This window comes from Vombatus ursinus, unplaced genomic scaffold (genome assembly GCF_900497805.2).
Source record: "Vombatus ursinus unplaced genomic scaffold, bare-nosed wombat genome assembly UNPS02009205.1, whole genome shotgun sequence".
Classification (NCBI taxonomy): domain Eukaryota; kingdom Metazoa; phylum Chordata; class Mammalia; order Diprotodontia; family Vombatidae; genus Vombatus; species Vombatus ursinus.
Window position 1 is genome coordinate 4396009 of NW_020948983.1, and position 24892 is coordinate 4420900.

Below are 24892 nucleotides of genomic sequence, written 5' to 3' on the forward strand. Positions count from 1 at the left end.
TGTGTGTGTGTGTGTGTGTGTGTGTGTGTGTGTGTGTGTGTGTGTGTGTGTGTCCCCTGTAGCCATGATGGTTCTTTGTAAACTTTCACATAACTTATTACTGTACTGTACCAATGTCCTGTGACTTAGAACTATACAACAGTTTTATAGGAGGCATTTTGTCATGTGTAGAGAGAAAGCCTGGCATAATATTGTGTCTTCTGGGCTCAAATAACCATGTAATTACTCTGTAATCATATAGTAATTAGCATGTACTATATGCATTTATTACATAATTACATTTCTGGAAGATTGCATGGCAATTATACTCTCATTCTGCTTATCATTTTATATACTGTATAATGAACAAGTATGTAATTTGTTGCTTTTGATTTTATCACAGTTTCAGTTTACAAACCAGGAGTTACCAACTTCCTCTACTCTTTGCCCCCTTGTTGTTAGACTCTGACTCTAGTTCTGTGATAGAGCTCTAAGTCTCTTTTGTTTGGGGGCAGCAGAGTAAGGAAGGGTGGGGTGCACTGACCCAACATGACTGGGTTGGGTCTGGCCCATTTGGTACATTGCAATTGCAGAGTCTTTCAATCTATCCAAATACAGTAGTATGACCATCTTTTTAAATCACCCTCGGTCACCAGTATTTATATTCCTAACACTTCCTCTTTGTCATTAAGTTGTTAAGTTATTAGCCTGGGAAAGAGAAAGGTTGATCCGAGTTTTGAGCATTTCCAAAGAAAGGGCAAGATCCCAATTAAAATGAAGTAAACAGAAAACCTCAAGTACAATCATGGCAAGTTTTTTTTCTTTCTTCCTTCTCTTCCTTTTCCAGTGGAGACTATTTCAAAGGGGAACAACTGCCTGGATGCTGCTAAAGCCTGCAACCTCAATGACACCTGCAAGAAGTACCGATCAGCGTACATCACCCCTTGCACCACCAGCCTGACCAATGAAGTCTGCAACAGGAGGAAGTGCCACAAGGCCCTGCGGCAGTTTTTTGACAAGGTTCCCCCCAAGCATAGCTATGGGATGCTCTTCTGCTCCTGCCAGGACATAGCCTGCACAGAGAGAAGACGGCAGACCATTGTGCCTCTGTGTTCTTATGAGGAAAAGGAGAAGCCAAACTGTTTGAATTTGCAGGATTCCTGCAAGACGAATTACATCTGCAGGTAAGAGAGTTGACAGTGGGGTGATTAATGAGGTGGCCCGGAAAACCTTTTGGAGTTACTCACATGGCTGAGGTTCAGTTTTCAGTATTTCCACTGGGGTAAGGGACAGTCAGAGGGAAGAAAGAAACCCAAAACACTATTTGCTATCTAATAGAATAAAAAAAAAATTAAAACAAAAAACAGCTTCTGGTTCTAGCACATGTTTCTCCAGAAACCTTTTGCATTCACACGTTGAGAATATCTGAACATCAGGAACAAACAAACATAGAGAATAGCTTCATGAGCAAAATTAAAAGGAAATATGTCTTTTTCTGGGCTTCCCTGAAATCACTGTTTTTAATAAGAATGTCTTGTTACCTGGAGAGTGGAGAGGGCAAAAGTACTTTTGAATTTCCTCACTGATGCTATGGAAAACATTTTGAGCACTGAATCCTCATCAGTGGTACCAAGCTAATATATTAAATGCAAGAGACGTTTTGACTGACTTAGGAAAGAAATCTTCAACACACACCCTATGTCCTGCCCCTCTCCACCCCATTGGGTGATAAATACTGAAACAGACTACAAAGAAAAACCGAAGTACATCTGTCTCTAGGGAATAGACAGTTGTCTCTCCCAGAATACTTAGCAGATCCCCTAGCCCAAGTTGGGAGACAGAGGGGCTCATGCAGTCAGTCCCTTCCAACTTCATGAAGTATGCTGTAATGTAATGAGCCCTGGATTTGGTGTCAAAAGAGCTTCGGTTGAAATCTTGTTTGATTTTTGGCTAGTCATAACTTCTCCAGGGTATTGGAAGCTGTTTCTCTATTCATCAGTATGGTGAGAAGTTTAGGATCTAGCTTGGGACTTTTTTCTTCCAATTTCTTTTCATTCGGTACATCATCCTGGTCTGTATGTAAAATGAGACAGGATTGGGTGGTAGTCATGATTTAGATGAACTCTAAAATCTTATTATCTCTGGTTAATTGAGTTTTCAGGCACACACATTAATCAGAAATTTCTTTGCATTTTAACTCTCTTTGAAAATCCCTCTAAAATATTATTGGTGTACTTTCTGGTCCTAGTCAGGAGAGTCAACAGAGTCAAAGCTTTCTTTGGTGATTGAGCTTTTGTTGCAGTGGTGACCATTCTAAAGATAGTGTCTCATTGTACAAATATGGTATACAGTGAAAGTAGAGATGATTGGGCAGAAGGTGCCCAGCATATTAATATGCTGAAAGAAAAAGAATAAATGTGTGTGTCTTAGCTAAAGCTAATATGAGATACTTTGTTGTGGTTTGTGTCCTCGTTCTAAAATCTGAGTATGGAAAAATTCTGATAAATTCAGAGTGAGTTGCGTTTCTCCTTTGAGGAGGTTTTTCTGCAATGTAATTTCTAGGCATTGACTATGTTGGGACTTACTCTTTCCTTGACTAGCTCTGATGGACTTTGTTAACTAAGAAAGTCTGTACACACTTTAGTTATACAATTGCTTCAAAATCTACAGTAAGAGCATATTTATTCAATTTTTTTAAAAATAGAGGCAGCTGTGTTACATGATTCATAAAGTAGGAAGATAAAACATGTGGGAAGACTTTTGTTATTGGTTTGGGGAGAGGACAGGTATCTGAGCAACAATCTTACCCTAGTTTCTAAAATTCCCAATACCCTAGGTCAGTCAGCGGGACCTGCCTATGGTAGAGCTGTGAATGTTTTGCCAGCCTTGGTATGAAAAAATGAGGGGATCTCACCCTGAGTGGCTTGTGGAAGCTGAGGCTTTTGGCCAATACCAACCTATGAATCACAGATAGATAGTAATTAGAAGACCACAACTATTGGGGCTATTGGGGTTATTGTTTGTCCTTCAGTCTCCAAGAGGACCATAGCATCACAAAGGAGATGCTATGACTTGCAAGTGAATTGGATTTAAGTGAGGGAGGGCTGTGCAGAGTCACCAGCCTCACTGTCTCCTCCAGAGTCATCTGGGTCCAGTGGCAAGATATACATCAGTGGGAGATCTTGGCCTTTCTAAGTTAAGGTCTTTCCCATGTCTCAGTTTGACTGAGATAATGTCCATTAAGTGATTGAGGCTAGGTAAAAGTGAGGCAGTCATACCTAGTCAAAAAAAAATCTATCAGGGAGAGGAAGATACTTAGGGTTTCTGGCTCAGGGTTCTAAGCCATCAGAACCCAAACGATGAGGCTTGGGCTGGGACCTATTGTCGGCCAATCAATGACAGCTGGGGACCAGGAAAGCAGTGAAATACCTGTAGGAGCTAGGATCAGGAAAGCATTAGAAAGTTATGTGAAGGGGATTAAACAGGAAACCTATTCTAACCTCAGATCCCAAACCTATATGGTTAGACCTTTCTACTCCTCTGACAGGATGCTGTCTTGAGTGCCCTAGGTACCAAATCTCCCAGCTGGATGATACTTAAACCCCTTAATATGAGCAATAAGGATAGGATGGGATGGGTTTGGGATGTTAGGGCCATACTTGACATAAGGCATAGCACAATCAATCAACAACCATTTATTGATGTGTGGCAGGTACTGTGGGAGGTGATGAGGTTACTGAGACAAAAAGAATCAGTCTCTGCCCCCAAGAACCTAGATTCTATTAGGGAAGCAACATGTACAACAATTATATCCAGAATACTTAATAATAATAGTGGTAACAGCTAGTATGTACTTTTGTAGCATTTTAAGACTTGCAATAGGCTTTATATATGTCATCTCATTTGATGAGGTAATGGGACCTGAGATCAGAGGGAAGCTGCCAGGAAAAGCCCTCCTCTAGGATGTGATTTCTATAGGAATTCTAAATTCTATAGGAAATTATAAGAAGCAGAGACTAAGAGAGTGTATTCAAGGTCTGGGGGACAGCCTATACAAAAAACAGAGACAGGAGATGAAATATCATGAGTCCAAGAATTCCAGTTTGACTGGACTATAGAGTGTGCAAAAAAAAAGCTAGACAAAGTTGGAGTCTGGTTCTGGAGGCTTTTAAATGTCCAACAGAGTTCAGGGGAAGCTCCCTAACCCCTGTGCACCTTCATTGGGGGTAGCAGACAGGATTTGGAAGGCCCAGACTCATTTGGCTCTTCTTACAGAACTAGGCTGATCTTTTGTGGACATGTTTCTCTTCCATTATGTTGTCTTATGAACTTGGGGTTTTCTGCATCCTGGCAGATATCTGTAGTACCCTAGGGTATAAGCCCATTTTCGCACCCCCTGTATATGGCTCTTTTTTTCTACCTTGAAGTCAGGTTTGGGTTTGCTTCACTCATCAGTTTTCTAGCTGCCACCGATATATCTAGCTTACCGGGGCCTTTGGACTCCTTTCAGGACCTCTTTTACTTCCACCTCTGCCCTGGCTCCCTGGTATTAGCATGCCAACTTCTTGGGTTATTACAAGTAATTTACTATGAAGCACTATAGGGGAACATTGGATGAAAGGAGGACATCAGTTATAAGACAAAGTTAATGGTTTTGCATTCTCCAAAGGGTCTTAGTTCTGTTCTCCAGCGTGAGCTTCAGGACATTTAATCTTCTCTACTTAGCTTCCTGCTGCCTGAGAAGACCTTGCTCTGAGCCTTAATATTAAATCAGTTTTAGTTCTATGACTGTGGGATTGGCTAGTCAGGCCTTCTATTTCTAGGCCTCTGGAATCTGCTTCCCCATTCCTCAGTATAGGGGTGGGGTGTGGAGGTGGGAAGGACTAAGTGCCAGCTTTCTCCCACCCTCTCTAATAAATCCATTGTCTTATTCTTTCACTTGCTGTGTCCTAGGAAGCCTATCCTCCCTCCTCCCCCTACCCCCACAAAAAAAAAAAAATCAAACGAAAAAACAAAAAACAAAACTTCCTTCTCAGATTCCTAAAGCTATACCCCTGCTCTGTCAAAAGCTGTTCATTCTCTCCCCTCATCTGAGGTTTAACTATTTCCCTGAAGCAGATTCTATAGGCCGGGTCTTTCAACTCTTTTTGCCATTATGATCTAGTTAATAACAATTTCCTGCCAATGCCATGCAGTTATAAGCCATTGTGACCTCTCTTCATTCCAGGCCCCTCTGAGCCTAGAACCTAGAATTCCTTTACTTCGTGGTTCCTCATGCTAGGGCAGGGATTGTTAACCTGGGGTCTGCAAACTTGGTTTTCTTGTTCTTCTTCAAAATGATTTAATAATTATGTTTCAATATACTTAGTTTCCTTTGTGATCCTATTATCATGACAAAGGGTCCACAGCCTTCATCGGAGTCCATAACCAAAAAAAAAAAAAAAAAAAAAAAAGAAGGGTTAACAACCCATGTAACTTATTCTGTAGTTTTAAACCTGGCAGCCACATGGGGCTGTCCTTGGCTTCCTACTATTGGCTAACCCTCATGTACCTGACAGCACCTTTATCCAATGTTAAAGGCATAGTTATTCTCCTCCCTCACCCCACCCCGGCCCCAAAGAATAATGAGTCATTAACGCTGCCTCATACATTCTTCTGGTAGATAAAACCTAAAGGCTACATGATGTCATAGCAATTACACTAACATGTATTTCATGGACATACAGCATTATCAATATACTAGTGCCTCCTACCCTAATAATCTGGCAGGATCATTTCACCTACTGTGCCCAAAGGCTTTCCCTCACACGAGTTTACTCTTCAAAATAGTGAATTTATTTATTCTCCTATGAGACTGTATTAGCGCCATGGAGTAGAGAGCAGACTTCTTTCTTCCCAATACTAGACCTGATGCTTGACCCCATTTGAGAAGGTCTCCTTTCCCTTTCCTGCCCAACACTCATCACAATGGTGTAACTCTGTGGTGGTTTGTATGGGAAGCTGGGATAAGGTAGCCTTTGGAGGAATAGCTTCAACATAGATGCCCAATAGGAAGTATTCATCTGGTACTTAGGACATGGCGGCCAGCATGTAGATCTTAGAGGAGGTTCTTTTTTCAATTTGATAAACATTTATTAAGCACTTGTTATATGCCAGGCGTAAGTGCTGGGGATACAAAAAGAAGCAAAAGACAGGCCCTGCCCTCAAGGAGCTTACAATGTAATGGATTTTTAAGAATAGTAACTTCTTACGGGAGAATCTTTGATGGTGCAAGACAAGAATTCAGCTGCGAAATCCCATAACTTTGTGGGGCATCTCTCAAGAAAAAACTTCCTATTTTCCTCATTTCATTTTTAGCACTGGACTTGATTCTGAAAGTTCTGAAGGGATAAGGTTGGAATGCCTGTATTTCAGGATAAGAAGGAAACTTGGGAGGCATCTATAAAGCATCCCTTTGGGCACTCCTCAACTATAAAGACAACTTTGGTTTCCTAGGTTCTCATCAATAAGAGTCTCTCTCAGTGAGATGAATTTAGCCCTGGCTGCTAAGTCTAGTGTGCTGGATAAGAATTCTAAAGAGGGGAAAGTCACATGTTTGAGCTTTATATGTGATCCGTTTTTGTACTTTGGACATAGTCTTGCACTCAACCTGGCCATCTCATGCGTGTGTACCCTTAGGCAAAAGAGCGAGTATATGGACAGCAACAGTACTCTTCCCTCCCTTCTACTGGACAGACACTTTGAAGTACATCTCCCACGATTGGGCTCAGTTATATTAATTTGTTTATTAAGGATAACAGCATTAGTATTATCTGTTAGCCTATTACTGAATAGTCTTTACAGTGGCACTTAAAATGTGAGCAACATGTACTGTCATCTAAGGCCAACGGGTAGCATGTAGGCTTGTGATTGGGAGTTCAGGGTTTGGGCTGGTGTACTTGCTCGCATTTCTGGCACCAAGACAGAAAACTGAGGATAATTGGAAATCTTTCTTGATCCTCGAAGGCTGTTAGCATCCTACTAAGTTAATTTGTCTCTCTTTGATTGATGACTTTTACACCCTGTCTAAATGATTTCCTGGGAAGGTGAATTAGAGATCTCCTCTTTGGCACTGCCCCCAGTGTCCTGTAGCTTAGCCTCTACTGTTGTCACAGAAAGAAGCTTGGACTTATTACTTCTGATTACCTCTTTGTCAGCTGCCGTAAAATGTACGCTGCTAGGTTGGTTAATGGTGTTTTCTTTCTCTGGGTTTCATTAATTTCTTCCTTAATTTTATGCTTTTTCTTCCATCACTTCACAATTCATCTTGGGGAGACGGTTGCTATTATGACTGCCCAGAGTAACAGCTGGCACTAGCTGAAGACTAGTATGTTTGCTGGTTTCACGTTACATCCACTCTCACTCTCACATCTCTCAGAGGCACATGATTTAAAGCTTGCTTTTTTTTTTTAATATCTCAAAGGGGAAGAGATGATGAGGGAGGAAATCACTGCTAAAAACTATATTCTTAGAAAGCTTGGAGTTTGAAATGTTCTATCCAGCATTCCCCACTAGTCACTATCAAAGCTCTTCTCATAACTCCCCATGTCTCATGGTTTTCCCTAGGTTCCATCAAGACTTCTTTTCCCCTGTGAGCTGACAGAGACTCTGCAAAACCTGGCTTTTCTGCCTTGCATGTTCAAACAGATGAGAAGCCTTCTTTTGGTTTTGGGTTCCAGTTCTCTTGGGTGGCTGTGGAGACCTAATAAAGAAGCTTTTCTGCTTTGAGTTGTTTGAAGGAAAAGCAAACTGCATAGCCTTAATAGAAGGGCAGAGATTGAATTTAAAAGGCTCTCAGTTTATCCCTAAAGCAGTGTTTCCCTTCTGTCATTCTTTCACTTCCCATGATTCCATCCTTATAGGATGTCAGAATTGGGCTCTAATTAAAGGAAGCTACCTTACTACTCCTGATGCATTTTTCTCCTCATGAAAATTTAAAACTGATATCTCTGCCCTGCCTCCTCCAGGCTTCTTTTTCACTGTGATATGGCTCATCCACGTATCAGAGCCAAAGGGGCCTTAGAGATGTCGTGCATATATTAGTCAATCAATAAGCAGTTGTTAAGCACTTGCTGAATTGAGTATTATTGTTGTTGACCCCTTTCCTCCCATTTTATAGAGGAGAAAACTGGTCTCAGAGAGAGGCAAAGTGACTTGCCCTCTGAGGCCTGGGGATTTAGTCAAAGGGCAGCACTTGAGGACCTAGAGGGCCACATGTGACCTCCAGGCCTCAGGTGGCCCTGCCCTGGTGAGTAGTCAATAAATATCTAACTAGTGCCTACTATGTACTAAACTCTGGGGATACAGAAAGAGACAAAAGATATTCCTTGCCCTCATGGAGCTTATATCTAATAGACAAGGGGGGAGTGCAGAGTGGGGCAGGGTGGGAGGGGGGAGACAAGGAATAGTACAAATAAGTTATTTGTAGGATAAGTAGGAAATAATTAAAAGGGGACTAAAATAAGGGTTAGGAAAGCCTTCTCATAGAAGATGGGATTTTAGGTGGGACTAAAAGGGAAACCAATACAAAGAGATAAGGAGGGACAGCCCTCTAGGCCTAGGGAGCTTCCAGAGAAAATGTTCCAAACTGAGATATGGAGTATCTATTTTGAGGAATAGCAAAGAGGCCATTGTTCCTTAGGTGGTACAGTTTGTTAGGGTCAAAACCAGGAAAACGAGGCTTTCTTAACTCAAAGACTACTGGCTCTTTACCCACAATGACAGGCCGGAATACTTAGAGAAGTGCTTTGAGAAATAAAGTGTTTTTCTTTTGTAAGAACTGAATGGTTTAGAGTTATTAGGGCACCACTTTAGGAGATCTACTAGTAAATTACTCCTTCAGTGACCTAATGGCCTCAAAGTGTTCACACACATTTAAAAGGTATGCAATTTAATCATAGATTCATTCCATTGTACCCTGTGAACTGTGGGTACTTTGGAACCAAGTATTCTCTCTACTAGCCTATGCAATTTCACACACTAAGACAAATGATGAAAAGAACGACTGGGGGGAAAACGGGATGTATGTATCACCAAATCTCTACTTGTCTGAACATGCAGCAAACACAAGAGAAAACAGCTCAGAAGATAATTAATGCTTAAAACTAGATGGGTAGATTAATTTGGCAGTTAATTTTATTTTACACTGATGCATTCATGAATGGAAATCAGCAATTAGACAATGCAAACTTTTGAACCATGGAAGCAAAGGTTCAGGAATATAAGGAAATACAAGTAAAACATTTTCCAGTTCATTTGAGCAGTTTTTATTTCAAAGGCTTACAAGGGTATCTTTGGAAATGCAATCATTGCGCTGAATGACTTCTTTTAAAGGCCACCTACCTGCAATGCTGGCTGTTACTGAGGCTCCCTGTTGCAAACCTGCTTTACTTCCTTGTGTAGTATATTCATTGAGTCATTGCGGAAGGAGAGAGAGAAAGGGAGAGAAGGAGGGAGGTCAGTGACATCTAAAATGACTTGCTTTCCCCTCTGATTGCAACAAGTGGTAGGAAGCATCCTTCATGTTGGCAGAGGCATTTTGTAAAGGGTGCTGCCATACTGGTTGATACTCTTTGATATGTGGCCCTGTGGTACTATCTAAGCAGTTGACAGAAGCTCAGATTGTCTCAGGTTTTGTGGTGGCCTGAACTATGAATCAAGTGGGAGCCATTAACAATGTGCACTATCTTGTCATCTTGTATCTCTTTCTTTATCTTTTCTTCTGGCAAAGGAGGGATGGGAAGCCATTTGTCTCTGGCTGCTAGAAGTCCATAGCTAAAGAGATAGGGCTGTGATTTGCTATGTCATGTTTTCTCAGTGTTCACAGCCTTCTCCCACCCTAGGATTACCCAGGGACAGATTTCCTACTTCATCTTTCACACCCATTCTCTCACTTGCCCACAATTTCACTAATCTCATTTCTCACCACTCTGGGCTCTAAGACAAAATGGGAAAAATTCATCCTATGCTGCATTTGCATTTACTCTGGGTCATCTGGTCCATGTAGGCAGATGATGCCTGGTGTTGGAGGGTCTTAACCCTTTCATTAAAAACAAAACAAAACAAACAAACAAACAAAAACCAGCCCTCTTGTAGATATCAGTCCGTGATTAGTTCTTGATTTTCCTCAGTGTTAAAGGAATGATTAAGATCATGAAGAAGAAGGAAGAAAGAAGTGAAGTTCTTTTTCTTCAAAGGAGAAAGGTTATTAGGAGACTGCCTTAGAGGTGACCTCTTACAGAAGGTAATAAAGAAATAAGAAGGCAGGCCTGTTATGTTTTAAATATTAATCACCTTAATTTATAAAGATCAGAATTATATAATAAGAGTTGTTATTCATATAGTCATTTAAGGTTTTCAAAGTGCTTTACAAATATCTCATTTTATTCTCTCAAAAACCCTGAGAAGTAGGTATTATTATTATCCCCATTATATAGATGAGGAAACTGAGGCAGAGAGGGTGAGTGACTTCCCCAGTGTCACACAGCTGATAAACCTAAGAGGCAAGATTTGAGCTTGGATCTTCCTGACTTCAGGTCCAGGTATTTTAATGCTCAGCATCACTTAGCTGCCTCTTTATAACATGAGACTTTGAAGGGATTTAAGAAATCACCCAGTTCAAATTCATTTTATTTGCCCTAAGTCACACAACTATTCATTGGTCAGAATGTTGTAGATTTTCCTATGGCTGTATTCCTACTGCCTTGTGCCCTGGAGATAAAAGTGATCAGCCAGAGATTACCAAAATTGCAGGGAGTGGAAATAATCTATCTTCCAACACAGGAAGGCCAAGGTCATTGTGTTTCTACATCCCCTTCTCCAAGGTGCTCCATTGTGAAGGAATGGAGTAATTTTTTCCCCCCTTTCACTCTTTCCCCAGATATATAAGTGCGGAGACCGAATTATTTCCCTATTACATCAGTGATAAGAGTTGAAAAAAGCAGAATGCATAAAATTATACTTTTGATCCATTTTTGTTACCATCAGGTTTCTTGGCGTTTAGTGAGTTTTTATTTGTATTTCTGAGAAGAGATGCTGATGTTACATTCTTTAAAATAAGGCAGAAAAAGTAATGGCTTTCATCTGCGACACTATTTCTATAGGCTTAGCCAAAGAACAGGTTCCATTTAGGTGGCTCTGGTTCCCTGAGGTTGCAACTGCCAGACATGCCTTTGTTCCCCAGAAATGCATTCACAGTCAATTGGACTTGTAGGTAGAAATTACTAGTAACTGGAAGAAGTGGTCAGGTCAGATTTGAGGAAGAAGGGTCATAACTAAGCCTGGGAAATAAATAATCATTTCTATCTTAGGATATAAAGAGTTTTTAAAAGGTTAAAAAATATTAGTTCTGGTATTGAAACTCTTAGGACTTTAAGCTAATGAAAAAGTATTGAATTTGGAGTTGGAAAATCTATGTTCTAGTATTGACTTTGCCACTGTCAAATGACGAACTTGGGGAAGTCATTTCAATTCATCGAGCATTTGTTGAGCATCTGTTTGCTCAGTAACTGGAGCCTTTGTGGGTGCTGGAGGTAGAAAGAAAAAAATGAAACAGTCCGGCCCTCAAGGGATGTGTGTGTGTGTGTGTGTGTGTGTGTGTGTGTGTGTAAGAAGAATCTCTTTCACGTGAACTGACCCTTGTAGGGAGGTGGAGGTGCTTTTAGGAATAAGAGATGACCTGTGGAAAGGTAAGGAGACAGGAAGAATAGGGAACGTATGTATGGAGAATGTCGTCCACTTTGGCTTGAATGTGAAAGATGAATGAGGTAGTCGATCATATATATAATGTATATATAATATATATAACATAGTATGTATAATCATCCATACAAGAGCCATGTTACATATTATTGGAGCCGTATTACAAAGGAATTCCGCAAGAGGCCGTAGGGAACTTTTGCAGCTCCTGAGTAATGGAGTACCGTAGGCTTCTAAATTTGGTGCCTGTGTAGTAGATGGGGTTGGAGAGGGGACAGTCTAGAGGCAGGGATTCTGACCAATTAGGAAGCATCTGTAATAGTGAAAGTGAGAGGGCCTGATGGCCTGAACGAGGGTAGTTGTGCTATGACGAGAGAGAAGGGGCGGATGTCAGAAATATTATAGAGGTAGAATCAACAAGACTTATTAACTGTGGCGCATGAGAGTGAAGAGTTGAGGATGAATATTAAGGGAAAAAAGGAAGGAAGGAAACAGAGGGAGGGAAGGAGGCGGTAGGACAAAGAAAGAGAGGGAGGGAAGGAAGGAAAGAAGGAAAGGGGGAAGAATAGGAGGCAGCTAGATGGGACAGTGAATAACACTGGGCCTAGAGTCAGGAAGACCTGACTTCAAATACAGCATTAGATACTTACTTAGTAGCTGTGTGATGTAAGTTGCTTAAACTCTGCCTGCCTCAGTTTTCTCAACTGTAAAATGGGGATATTAATAGGGTTGTTGTGATGAGGTATTTATAAAGCACTTAGCATATTGCCTTGTGCATAGTAGATGTTTAATACATATTTCTTTCTTTCCTTCCTTTTTCCTTCCCAATACCTAACATAATAACAAATTAACTGAATTAATATTCTGTAAATAGACGGAGAGGATTACAGAACCTACGATCTCATTGGTATAGAATTCCCAGGTGAGAAAACTCTGCGATTATAGGTTGGCACTTTCTTTGCAACTTACAGTCTCAGAGGATTTCCTGGAGGAATCAGAGGTTAAGTGCCTTGTCCACAGTCACACAGCCATTATGTGTCAGGGCAGGCCGCTATTTCTTCCTGGCATTCGTGCCTGTTCTATCTGCTATGCCAGCTCACACATGAACTATACTCTGATTGTATAGTTCTCCTAATTCACAGTCCAAGGCTTTCTCAAGAAAGAAAAATATGAATTGTATTAGTTCTTTAATTATATGAACATAACTAAAAGAGGCAATTGTATTGTTCTCTGTAGCTTTTATACCAAACAATCACAGAAGCATGTTTGGCTGTGCCCTCATTTTAGACAGCCAAAGCAGAGAGTGGAGTTTCCCCTCCTCTTTGTGCCTCGGCAACAAAAGTGGCATGGTTTTCTTTTTAAAAATGAAGCTCCAAAGGGAGTGAGTTTGTGGCTATAGAGGAGTGGCATTTGGTATTATAAACATAAAACACCTGAGTTGTGTGTATTTCTGGCCGGCTTCCCTTTTTGTATCCACTGCACATGTGAGAGAGATTCCAGCATTCAAATGATGGCTTGCTGTATTCCCAGGAGTCGATTTCATAAAGGGAAACATCCTGCAGGATCCAGGATCTTTTCAGACTTTGGATTCCTTAACTGTGAAACTGGACTCTGTCCTATCTGCAAACAAATCAACAGTTTATGTGTTGCAGGATTGAGAGGAGGGGCTTTTTGTTGGTTTCTCCCTTACTGATTTGTGTTGGCCTTTGACTAAAGTGATCATAAAGTTCCCCAAAGAGGTTGGGAGGGGGGTGACCCTCTATTCTGGAGGTTTCAGCCAGAATGGTACATTCTCTGCGTGGTCACACCAAGCAGGAAACGGTTTTTTGGTGTGGGCCCAGTGACAGGTTGTATATCTGTTGTATGAAGACCAGCCTTGTTTAAGTGCAGGGAGTCTCATCACTTGAAGACTGGCCATCAAATGATGGCTTTTTTTTTTTTTAAACAAAATATGAGGCAGCTAGGTAGAGCATTGGATAGAACACTGTATCTGGAGTCAGGAAAACCTGAGTTCATATTCAGCCTCAGATACTTAACAGCTTATGTGACCCTGGGCAAGTCACTTACCTCTGTCTGCTTTAGTATCCTCATCTGTAAAATGGGGATAATAATAGGGATAATAATTAAAAAATAACCTACCTTTTCCAGGGTTAATTTGAGCTTAAAACAATGTAATATTTTTTAAAGTACTTTGCAAACCTTTAAGTATTATATAAATGTTTACACTTGTTTTACCAGCTATACTCGCTATAAATAAAATCTCTCTGGGTCACAAAGCTGAGGGAGAACTGCAACTACAAAATCATATGTAGATCTAACAAGTCCTCACTCTAGGGGGCTATGATATCAAGGGAACCTGATGAACAGCTTGTGTCAGCCAGTAAGTCCACGAAACGTTGCCTCAGGGTCCAGACAAGGGCTACAACTCCATTTTAATAGTATAGCTATACTAGCTACATCATACCATATATGTGTGTATACACACTAGCTATAATTGTTTAATTATTATTATGATTTTTGTAAAAAAAAAAAAACTCCTGAAAACCACATTTATTAAAATGTGAAAGTTACAATCCTATGCATTGATGGAAAAAAGACTCAAATCCATGACATCTCAAATTTTTAAAATACTGAAGATATCTATAGTGACAGCCAGTTCTGAGAGCCCATTATGAAGTACTGAGATAATTTTTTCCTTTTCCTTTTTTTTTTTCTTTTTCTCCAGCCATCAGGCAGGTAGTAAGTCAACTAGTATTTATTTATTAAGTACCTACTATGTGTCTGGCAATATGCTAGAAAGATAACCGTCAAAACAATTATTTCTTGCTTGTCAGTGGCCTTAGTAAAAGGAATGACAAATGATATTCCTGATATTCCTGATGAGGTTGATAAAAGACATTTTGGGTGTCATCTGTGGATTGCATAAATCCATATGCTATTCATGACCACTGACAACTGAGAGAACTCTGTTCATCATATTCTGCTAAATTCCACAAGCTGTAACTTGACTCACAACACAGATGAGCACAATATATCGTTGTTCACCAGAGCATGGCATTCTGTTTATTTAACCCCTCCATTTGCTCTGGTCATCTCACCAAGAAGTTGAATATGCCTTAAACTCCTGTCTGTAGGTAGAATAATACCAAAACAGTTCAAGGTACATTGGAGTCATTGCTTTCTTGAAAATATAAGAACACACATTTTTTAAGGGGCTGACTTTTTTTTCATTTTCTTTTTATATTCCCAGCACTTATCATAGAGCCCAGGACACAGGTACTTAATAAATACTTGTTGAATTAATTGAAAAGGAGATACTTCATGTTAGGTTTTTATTTAAGGATACTTCATTCATCAAGCAAATATTTACTGAGGGGTTTAACTTTGCCTTCAGTGTGTGAGAGGGAAGAGGAAAGTGGGGAACACAGACTAAGGAGAAATGAAAGAAGAGTAAAATGTGTGTTCATATAGAGTTGTGGCCCTTGTCTGGACCCTGAGGCAACCTTTCATGGACTTGCTGGCTGACACCAGCTGTTCATCAGGTTCCCTTGACAGCATAGTCCCCTAGAGTGAGGACTTGTTAGGCCTAGTAACTGTAGCACTCCCTAGCTTTGTGACCCAGAGAGATTTTATTATGTATTTTTTCCCTCCCCACCTCATTAGTATTGTTATATGTGACATTCATATTCAGGGAGGAGAAACCTGTCTCTGTACTTAATTATTTCCTATTGACTTCAGGCAATGTTTGTCTCAGAGAAGAGTTGGAAGCCTTGAGCATTGTAGCATCTGCTGTTGCTACAGCTGACTAGCCCATTGATTACCTCTTTTCACCAAGGTGGTTTGTCCGAGAAAATGTACTCTCCCCCTACTCAGATGCTGAGAGGTCAGAGGCACCACCTCTCCTGTTACAGAAGCCAGCACAAGGTCTCATTTCACCTGAGCTAATATCGGAGCAGTGAAGCATGGAACCTGACTCTAGAAAGGGCAGCCAATGAGTGTAGAACATTTAAAGTGCTAATGACTCTTTGCCCACCCCACCAATGCACAGTGCCCTAAAGCAAATGATTTTGAAGTCCAGTTGCCGCTTACTTACCCAACTGGGAGTCTGGGAATTTTCAGTGTAATTCCAAATGCCATTAATTATGCAGGAAACTTAACGTGCATTCAAGAAAAACTACCCTGCAATGTACAAGAACGCTAAAGAATTTTCAGTATGGTGTCGTAGAAAGAACATTGGTGGAGGGGACAGATGATATATAGGCTCCGCAGTCTTGGGAAGGATCTCAGAGGTTATCTAAACACAACCAACCTACACACAAAAAAAGTATCCCTTCTCCAGTATACCTGACAAGTGGTCATTCAGCTTTTGCTTAAGAACTTCCAGTGAAGATAAACCCGTTATCTCCTGATGCAACTCAGCAGCCCATTACCCTTTTCAGTAGATAGCTCTCATTGTTAGGAATTCTTACATCAAGGTTAAATCTGCCCAGTTGTAACTTAGACCTACTACTCTCTGGGGCTAAGCAAAACAAGTCTTATTCTTCTTCCCTTGACAACCTTTCAGATACTTACATAGATAAAATATCTTATCCAAGTCTTCTCTTTTTTATGCCAAACATACTCTCTTCCTTCTATTCATCCTCATATGGCATAATCTAGAGGTTCCTTATTATGTTGCCAGCCTTTGTCTGAATGGCCCCATTGAAATCCTGCCTCTGTCACTCTGATTCCTCCCCTGCAAAATGAGAGTGTTAGATTGAATGGCCCCTGAAGAACCCCCAGCTCTAGATCGATATTCTTATGATTTTTAGTTTATCAACACCTTACCTAAATTTGCACCTGAAACTCAACACAGTACTCTACTCCATGTGTGATATGATCAGGTCAGAGTATGGTAGGATCACCCTAGCGTAAGAGAGCTATGCTTCTCTAAGAACTTAGATTTTAGTCCTGGTTCTACTCCAAGCAAGGGTGTATAGGTGTTTAGGGAAGACTAGCACCTCTGGTGTGAGGAATGTCAAGGCTTTTTCCAGGGCTGCTTTCCAGCCTTGGTTGGAAACTCTAACCTGTGGCTCTAAGAAGCTGTAGTATATGCAGCAGCCACACTTTGGCAAAACCATTTTGGCAGACAGACTGTACCTCAAACCTCTGTCGTTGAGGTAGGGGGATGTCTACCCCAAGCATGTGAAGATTTCCCCAGTGGAATAGGTGAATGTGAACAGTTTGTTCCAATAGGCCATGAAGATGGCAGAAGCAGATGCTATGGAGTGCTCAGAGCTTGGTTAGATATCAAAGATGCCAAGGTCATCTACTGCATTCAAAGCCATCGCCAATCATTTTGCCTTCTGTCTTGCCACTGGACTCCAATGATTCTGGAAGAGAGAATGAGGCTTACAATTTCCCACTTAAACATGAGAGGTGATCTTTAAGGTTCATTCTAACTCTTAACATTACCAAACTTTTTTTTTAATCTTAAATTGAGCCTTGTGTTAATGAGTACTTAGTTTTTTAATTTAAAAATATTTAATACATTCTCAAACTCTTAATATGACTGGGTAGGAGTTAAAGTAGATTAGCTGGGATAATCACAAGTCATAGTCTTACTTGTCTTTTTCAAATGATGCTCTTCCTCCTCATTTGAAAGAAAGGAATTATTTGGATAATTTTTCAGAATAAGTGGGGGGAAATAGGTCAGTGTATACATGTCTGCCCTCTTTTTCCCTCCTCCTCCCTTGGTTCAGTTTAAAAAGTGGCTTTTTCTTTATTTTTTAAGGGCTTTAAAAAAAGTACTTCTAAAACTTGTGGGTGGTTTTGTGGCCAAAGTCTTATTGCTTACCATTTATTAAACACCCACAGCACTGTATAGACACTGAACAGAACATTACATTAAAACACGAAAAACTGGAGAATGGAGATGTCAGCATGATCATAGACACATTGCTTAGTTCTGTAAACTGCTGCCATCTCTGTCTTGGTACAATTAGGGGAAAGAAAAAAAAAATAATGTCTTTGAGTCCAACAGTTTAAAATCCAAGAGACATTAGGAGCATGTGTCATTATAAGAACTTTTCCAACCCAAAGAATGCAAAGATTGATAGACAAAAGACTGACTGAGAGACATTAGACCGTGAGTGATAGGTCCAGAGCATGGCATGTTTATTTTGCAGTATTTCAGCTGAAGAGGGTATGAGTTTGGGGTGGGGAACAAGGTAGCCGTTGGAAGAGGCATGTGAGAGTGGTAGTTGCTGGGTCAGTAACCCAGTGAATAGTTACAATAAACAAATGGCCTTTTTGGGGGAGGGGAGTAGATGCTGGATCAGTACTCAGGAAATAGTTACAATAAACAAATGGGCTTTTCAGATCCATCTGACTCAGTGAAATGACTTGCTGGTTCTTCCACAGTATGATTCCTTTTTAACGTGGGTGTTTAGGGATGCAAAGATCATTGCAACTGTGAAGTATTGATATAGGTATTGTCATCCTGTGACTGACTACTCCTACACCTCACTTCTGCCCCATTTGTTTTTAGAATATGAATAATTAATGCATCCGGCCCATTATGAATCAAGAGGCAGTGCTGGGTTCATGACATTCACTGTGCTAGAATTAGGAAGTTCTGAGTCAAGTCTTCCATTAGGATTGTGTTAATTCAGTCCTGTCTTTTGGTTGTCTGTGCCTTAGTCAGTGGTTTGTACAGCCATTCCCACACATTTCTCCTGGAAGAAAGACTTGAATGAAATTGAACCTGGTGATGCCTTTTTTTTTTTTTTTGGTCTTTTTAAAGTAAATTCTGTTTTAATTCCTATAGGCTCTTGAATATAAGAGAGGCAATACGCTCCAAACTTGGGTCAGCTTTCCCAGTTTTGAATTCTTAGAGGAGGAATGGAGAGTCTAGATTAACCTTATGTTAGAATAACTCTAAGCACAGAAGCCCTTTTGATTCGTGGCAGTCTGGCTTTGGCTTTCTATTATTGTCCAAAGGGTCAGTGTGTTGGATGACTGATCGGTTGGAATAAGTGAGATCACCTTTCCAAAAAGAATACTGGAAACCAGAAAGAAGTAATTAGAGATGTAGCACTGCTTGGGCTTCTTGGCTATGCTAGGCACTTCAGACCTGCTTATCAACCATCGGGACTTGATTTACACAGCTCCATTTCATGCTCTAAAAGGCAGCTTCTCACAGTATGTTCACATGCAACAGTTCACTTTTCAAACAGTCCATAGGATTTCCAAGTAACATTTAGCTCAGTCAGGCAGAACTTCAGGTTGATGTGTAAAACCCTTAAGTGAAGAGAGAGAGAGACAGAGACAGAGACAGAGAAGAGAAGAAAAAGAAGAGAGGAGAAGGAAGGAAAAAAAGAAAGGTAAAAATAGTCAAGCAGTGTTTTAATAATAAAATCAGAGAACTTTTTGGGGTCCTTCCAACTTTCAGTTTGTGGGATACAGCCTTATACGGCACTTTCTCACAAATTGAGCTACTCTGCCTATAAAATGAAGGGGTTGGATCAGAAGATCTTTGAGGTCCCTTTCACTGTTAGAGTTCTGATCAGTTGTTGCCACTCTAAAGGAATGTTTGACTTAGGCTGGTTTTTGAAATTAAAAAAAAAACACCAATAAGTTATGAGTTTAAGATTTATACAAATATCTGACAAGGGGTGTTCTCACTAGAAAGTTATTAGGCCTTACGCAACTGACCTTGAGTCTTTTAAAGATGTGCATGCTTGTGATATTGTTATCATTCTGGTAGCATTTACAGAATTAACTACTTTAAAACATAAGGTCAAATTTCAACAAGATTTTTATACTGTTAGTCCTGTGAGTAATAAGCTTCTGAAGAGGCATACAAAAAGAAAGGAAAAAAAAATAAAGTCATCTCTCCCTTACATTGCTAAAAAAAAATCTTAAATTTGCATTTGAGACAAGTAGGTAGTATGGTGGTTAGAGTATTGGATCAGGAGTAAGTTCAAACAGCCTCAGACACTTTCTAGCCATGTGATCCTGGGCAAGTCACTTAACCACTCATTACTTCAGTTTCCTCATCTGTAAAATGGTGGTATTACTACCACCTACCACCCAAAGTTGTTGTGAAAATTAAATGAGATACTTGTAAAGTGCTTCACAAACCTTAAAGGTTGATGTTATTATTGGCTATTTTTATTGTTATTAATTTTGTTATTAAGGCAAGGCACAATTTGGGGAAATTCTCCATTTTATTTCAATGAGTAGCTAAAGCTCACACATGTAAGCTTGATAAAGATATCCTGTACTGGATACTGATTTTATTTTTCTTTCTATTCCTAATACCTAGCAGAGTGCCTGGTACATAAATTGGCACTTAATAAGTGCTTGTTGATTGATGGACTATTGACTGGCTATATCAGTTGGCTTACATGACAGATGCCTTAGAAGCATGGGTGATAAAGACATTAGATATTACCATGCGTCAGCTGCTGTTGGAGAACTAGCAGATATGCCCCAGGACATCTGGACATAGGTGTGAACTGATAGGTGGGTCTAAATTTGGAAACTTCCCTTTGATCTTCGGAGTACATAGCAAGGAGATGGCATGAATTTAGCCTTCTTCCCACTCCCTGTTCTCTCACCTGCAATAATACACAAATAATGGAGGCCAAATTTTTAGAGGGATGTTTTTGACTCTGTACGCTATTTCTTTTTGCAGGTGTAGACCCAAACTTATTGTCAGATAAGAATCTGGAGAAGAAAAATTTTAAACCAGACAGTAAAGGATCTTTAACACATAAGGCATCAGCCATAATATAAGCTAACACCAAACTTCTATGCATTGGAAGCTATAGAATGTTGTGATTTTGAGCCAAAGTCTATTAAAAACAAACAAATAACAACAAATCACAAAGCACTTAGTATTAATCTTTTTTGTTATTTAATATTTTATTTCTTCCCAATTATATGTAAAAAACAATTTTAACATTTTTAAAAAAAGTTTTGAGTTCCAAATTCTCTCCTTCCCTCCCATCCCCCCTCATTGAGAAGGCAGGCAATTTGATGTAGGTTATACAAGTGTAGTCATGCAAAACACATTTCCATTTAGTTTATCCTGTGAAAGAAAACACAGACAAAAACCCCCCAAGAAAATAAAGAAAGTAAAGAAAATGTATTTTTGATGTGCGTTCAGGCTTTACCAGTTTTTTTCCCCCCCTCTGGAGATGGACAGCACTTTTCATCATAAGTCCTACAGAATTGTCTTGGATCATTGAATTGCTGAGAATAGCTAAGTTATTCAAAGTAAATTCATCATACAATTTTGCTATTGCTGTGTGCAATGTTTTCGTGGTTCTGCTCATTTCACTTTGCATCAGTTCATGTAAGTATTTCCATGATTTTCTGAGAGCATCCTGCTCATCATTTCTTAGAGCACAATAGTATTCCATCACAATCATATACAACAAATTATTCAGCCTTTCCCCAATTGATGGTCATTCCCTCAATTTCCAATTCTTTGCCACCACTAAAAGAGCTTCTATAAATATTTTTGTACACATAAGTCCTTTTCCATTTTGTTTGTTATCTCTTTAGGATACAGATCTAGTAGTGGTATTACTTCCTCAAAGGCTTTGCATGGTTTTATATCCTACTAGGGCTGGGGTGTAGTTCCAAATTGCTCTCTAGAATGGTTGAATCAGTATACAATTTCACCAGTAGTACATTAGTGTTTTAATTTTCCCACATCCTCTCCAACATTTGTCATTTTCCTTTTCTGTCATATTAGCCAATATGACAGGTGTGAGGTAGTAGCTTAGAGTTGTTTTAATTTTCATTTCTCTCATCAATAATGATTTAGGGCATTTTTATATGACTATGGATAGCTTTGATTATTTTGTCTGAAAACTGCCTATGCATATCCTTTTAACTATTTATCAGTTGAAGAATGGCTCTTGTTTCTATAAATTTGACTCAGTTTTCTATATGTTTGAGAAATGAAGTCTTTATTAAAGAAACTAAATTTTTTTCAAAGTAATGATTATCAACTATGTACTTTCCTTCATCCTATTTTCTCCCTGTTTATGCTACCCTCTCTCTCCTTTTACCCTGTCCATTCTCAAAAGTGTTTTGCCTCTGACTTTTACCTCCTCCAAACTGCCATACCTTCTGTCAGTTTCTCCCCACCCCTTTTCTTCTCTCCTTCCTTTCCTACTTTCTTGTGTATGGTAAGATGGATTTCTACACCTCACTGAATGTGTGTATCATTCCCTCTTTGAGCCAATTCCAATGAGATCAAGGTTCATGTGCAGCCCTCCCCACTTCCCCCCATTTCTCCCTCTGCTATAAAATTCCATTCTACTCCTCCATGTCCCCTTCTCCCAGTGTACTCTTCTTTCTCATCCCTTATTTTTTTTTTAGATAATCATACCGTCACATTCGACTCACCCTTCTGCTTTCTGTGTGTATTCCTTCTAACTGTCCTAATAATAAGAAAGTTTTTAGGATTTATAAATATCATTTCCCCATGTAGGAATATAAACAGTGTAACCTTATTGAATCCCTTATGATTTATCTTTCTTGTTTACCTTTTTATGCTTCTTTTGCATCTTCTGTTTGAAAGTCAAGTTTTCTATTCAGCTCTAGTCTTTTCATCAGGAATGTTTGAAAGTCCTCTATTTCATTGAAAGTCCATTTTTTCCATGATGGATTATACTCAGTTTTTCTAGGTAGGTGATTTGTGGTTGTAATCCTACTTCTTTTTGCCCTCTGGAATATCATATTGCAAGTCCTCCAGTCCTTTAATGTAGAAGCTGCTAAATCTTGTGTTATCCTGACTATGGCTCCATGATATTTTAATTGTTTCTTTTTGTCTGCTTGCTGTATTTTCTCCTTGATCTGGGAGCTCTGAAATTTGGCTATAATATTCCTGAGAGATTTCATTTAGGGATCTTTTTCAGGAGGTAATCAGTGGATTCTTTCGATTTCCATTTTATCTTCTAGGTCTAGAATATCAGGGCAGTTTTCCTTGATAATGTCTTTTTTTTTTTTTTTTTTTTATCATGGCTTTCAGGTAGTCCAATAATTCTTAAATTATCTTTTCTGGATCTATTTTCTAGGTCAGTTGTTTTTCCAATGAGATATTTCACATTATCTTCTATTTTTTTTCATTCTTTTGATTTTAATTGTTTCTTGATGTCTCATGAAGTCATTAGCTTCCATTTGCCCAATTCTAACTTTTAAGGAATTATTTTCTACAGTGAGCTTTTGTACATGCTTTTCCATTTGCCCAGTTCTACTTTTTAAGGAGTTCTTCTCTCAGTGAATTTTTGTGCCTTTTTTTTTCCATTTGGCCAATTCTGCTTTTCAAGGCATCTTTCTATTCATTGTATTTTTGTGCCTTTTTTTTTTTTTTTTTTTTACCATTTGCACTGTTCTGTTTGTAAGGTGTTATTTTCTTCAGTATGTTTTTGTGCCTCCTTTACCAAGATATTGACTCTTTCTGCATGATTTTCTTGCATCATTCTCAATTCTCTTCCCAGTTTTTCTTCTATCTTTCTTACTTGATTTTTCAAATTCTTTTTGAGCTCTTTCATGGCGCTGAGACCAGTTCATATTTTTCTTTGAGGTTTTGGATGAAGGAAATTTGACTTTGTTATCTTCTTCTGAATGTATGTGTTGATCTTCCTTGTCACCATAGTACATTTTATAGTCAGAATTTTTTTTCTGTTGTTTGCTCACTTTCCCGCCTGTTTCTTGACTTTTAATTCTATGCTAAAGTGAGGCTCTGCTTCCCAAGTGGAGGGGGCATGCTTCCAAGCTTCAGATTTTTTATGCAGCTGTTTTCATAGGTAATTCTGGGGACCTGTAAGTTTTTGGCTTTTCCGAGTTGGTGTAATCTAGGAAGAGGTGTGTTTACTACTCTCCTGTACTGTGCACTGGTTTGTGAGTGACCACAAGCACTCTTTTCAACCCTGGAACTGTGACTAGGGTCCCTGCACCCCTGCGGCTACAAGCTCTGCTGCCAGGACTGCAACCCTAGGTTCAAGTATGGGCAAGGTATGCTGCCCATGGTGCCAGCAGAGGGATCCTTGTAAGTCTCCTTCTGACCCATTGCCCTATCCCCTTACTGTCTGTGGGCTGAGAGATCTGGAAACCACCACTGCTGCCACTGATTAAGTCACCCTGAGGCCTGTTCCTGGTTTGCTAGGTCTGGTCTGCATTGACACAGCTTGTGCTAGCCTGTGCTCCTTTCTCTCTCTGGTCCAACAGACCTTTCCTATTGATCTTCTAAGTTTTCTTGGTCTAGAAAATTGTTTTACTGTGTCTTTTTGTGCGTTCTGCCGCCCTAGAATTTGTGTAGAGTCATTATTTAAAGACATTTAGAGGGTTTGGGAGAGAGCTCAGGTGAGTCTCTGCCTTTACTCTGCCATCTTGGCTCTGCTTCCAGTATTAATCTTTACACTTAAAGATCAGTTCATTATTCCTTCCCCACTTGGCAGTTTTAGGTGTGATAACACCCAGCACTCAGAGGGACTGTGTAGTTCTTTTTGGTAAATTATATGATGTTTAAAGGTAGGTGCATATCTTTGTATCCCATACATTGCTTTAGATATAGCAGGTATGCAAAAAATTAACTGAATGAATGGTGCCTACATCTTTTGAAACCTATGGTTGTCATCTCATAAGAAGTTTAGGGGCCCAGAACCTGAAGAACTCTCAGGAGAACAACCCAGAAGTCTTAGTGTTAGGTTTGTAGGTATGTCTCCTACTACCTACCTGAAGAAATCTTTGAGGCTTTTTACAAAAGCCTTCAGAATTTTGGAGAAAATAACTAAGACATTCTATAGAATGCTATCAGAGAGGTCATAAAATGCCACAATTATATATAAAGATACATACTTGTGAGCAAAGGAAAGTTCTATGTGTAGGCATAAGTAAGCTGCAACATATTGCCAATAGTGATTAGCATGTAAGAAGTGGTATTAAGAAGCATTATAAAGGGAACATGTTTTGGTTCAGACCTTGCATTTCATTAGTGTCGGGAACTCCCAGTGTGAAAACTCCATTCCTTGTTACAGATCAGCAACATGCCTGTAACTTTGTCATATCATTATAATTAATTTTTGAAAAACCCTCTTTTTTATAGCTAAAGAAACTGAGTCCCAGAGAGATTAAGGGACCTGCCCAAAGACATAGGTAGTAAGTAGCAAATAGA

The 24892-nt window shown here is 39.6% G+C and overlaps 1 protein-coding gene across 3 annotated transcripts in view; it reads left to right on the forward strand.

The window, feature by feature from the left end:
• The window catches only part of GFRA1 (GDNF family receptor alpha 1), a 299658-nt gene that overhangs the window by 193565 nt on the left and 81201 nt on the right, over positions 1 to 24892 (forward strand). For all 3 annotated transcript variants that reach the window (XM_027851809.1, XM_027851807.1, XM_027851808.1), the window contains one exon: positions 827 to 1163. In XM_027851809.1, coding sequence (XP_027707610.1) covers positions 827 to 1163 — 337 coding nt within the window. The remainder of the gene's footprint in view (positions 1 to 826; positions 1164 to 24892) is intronic.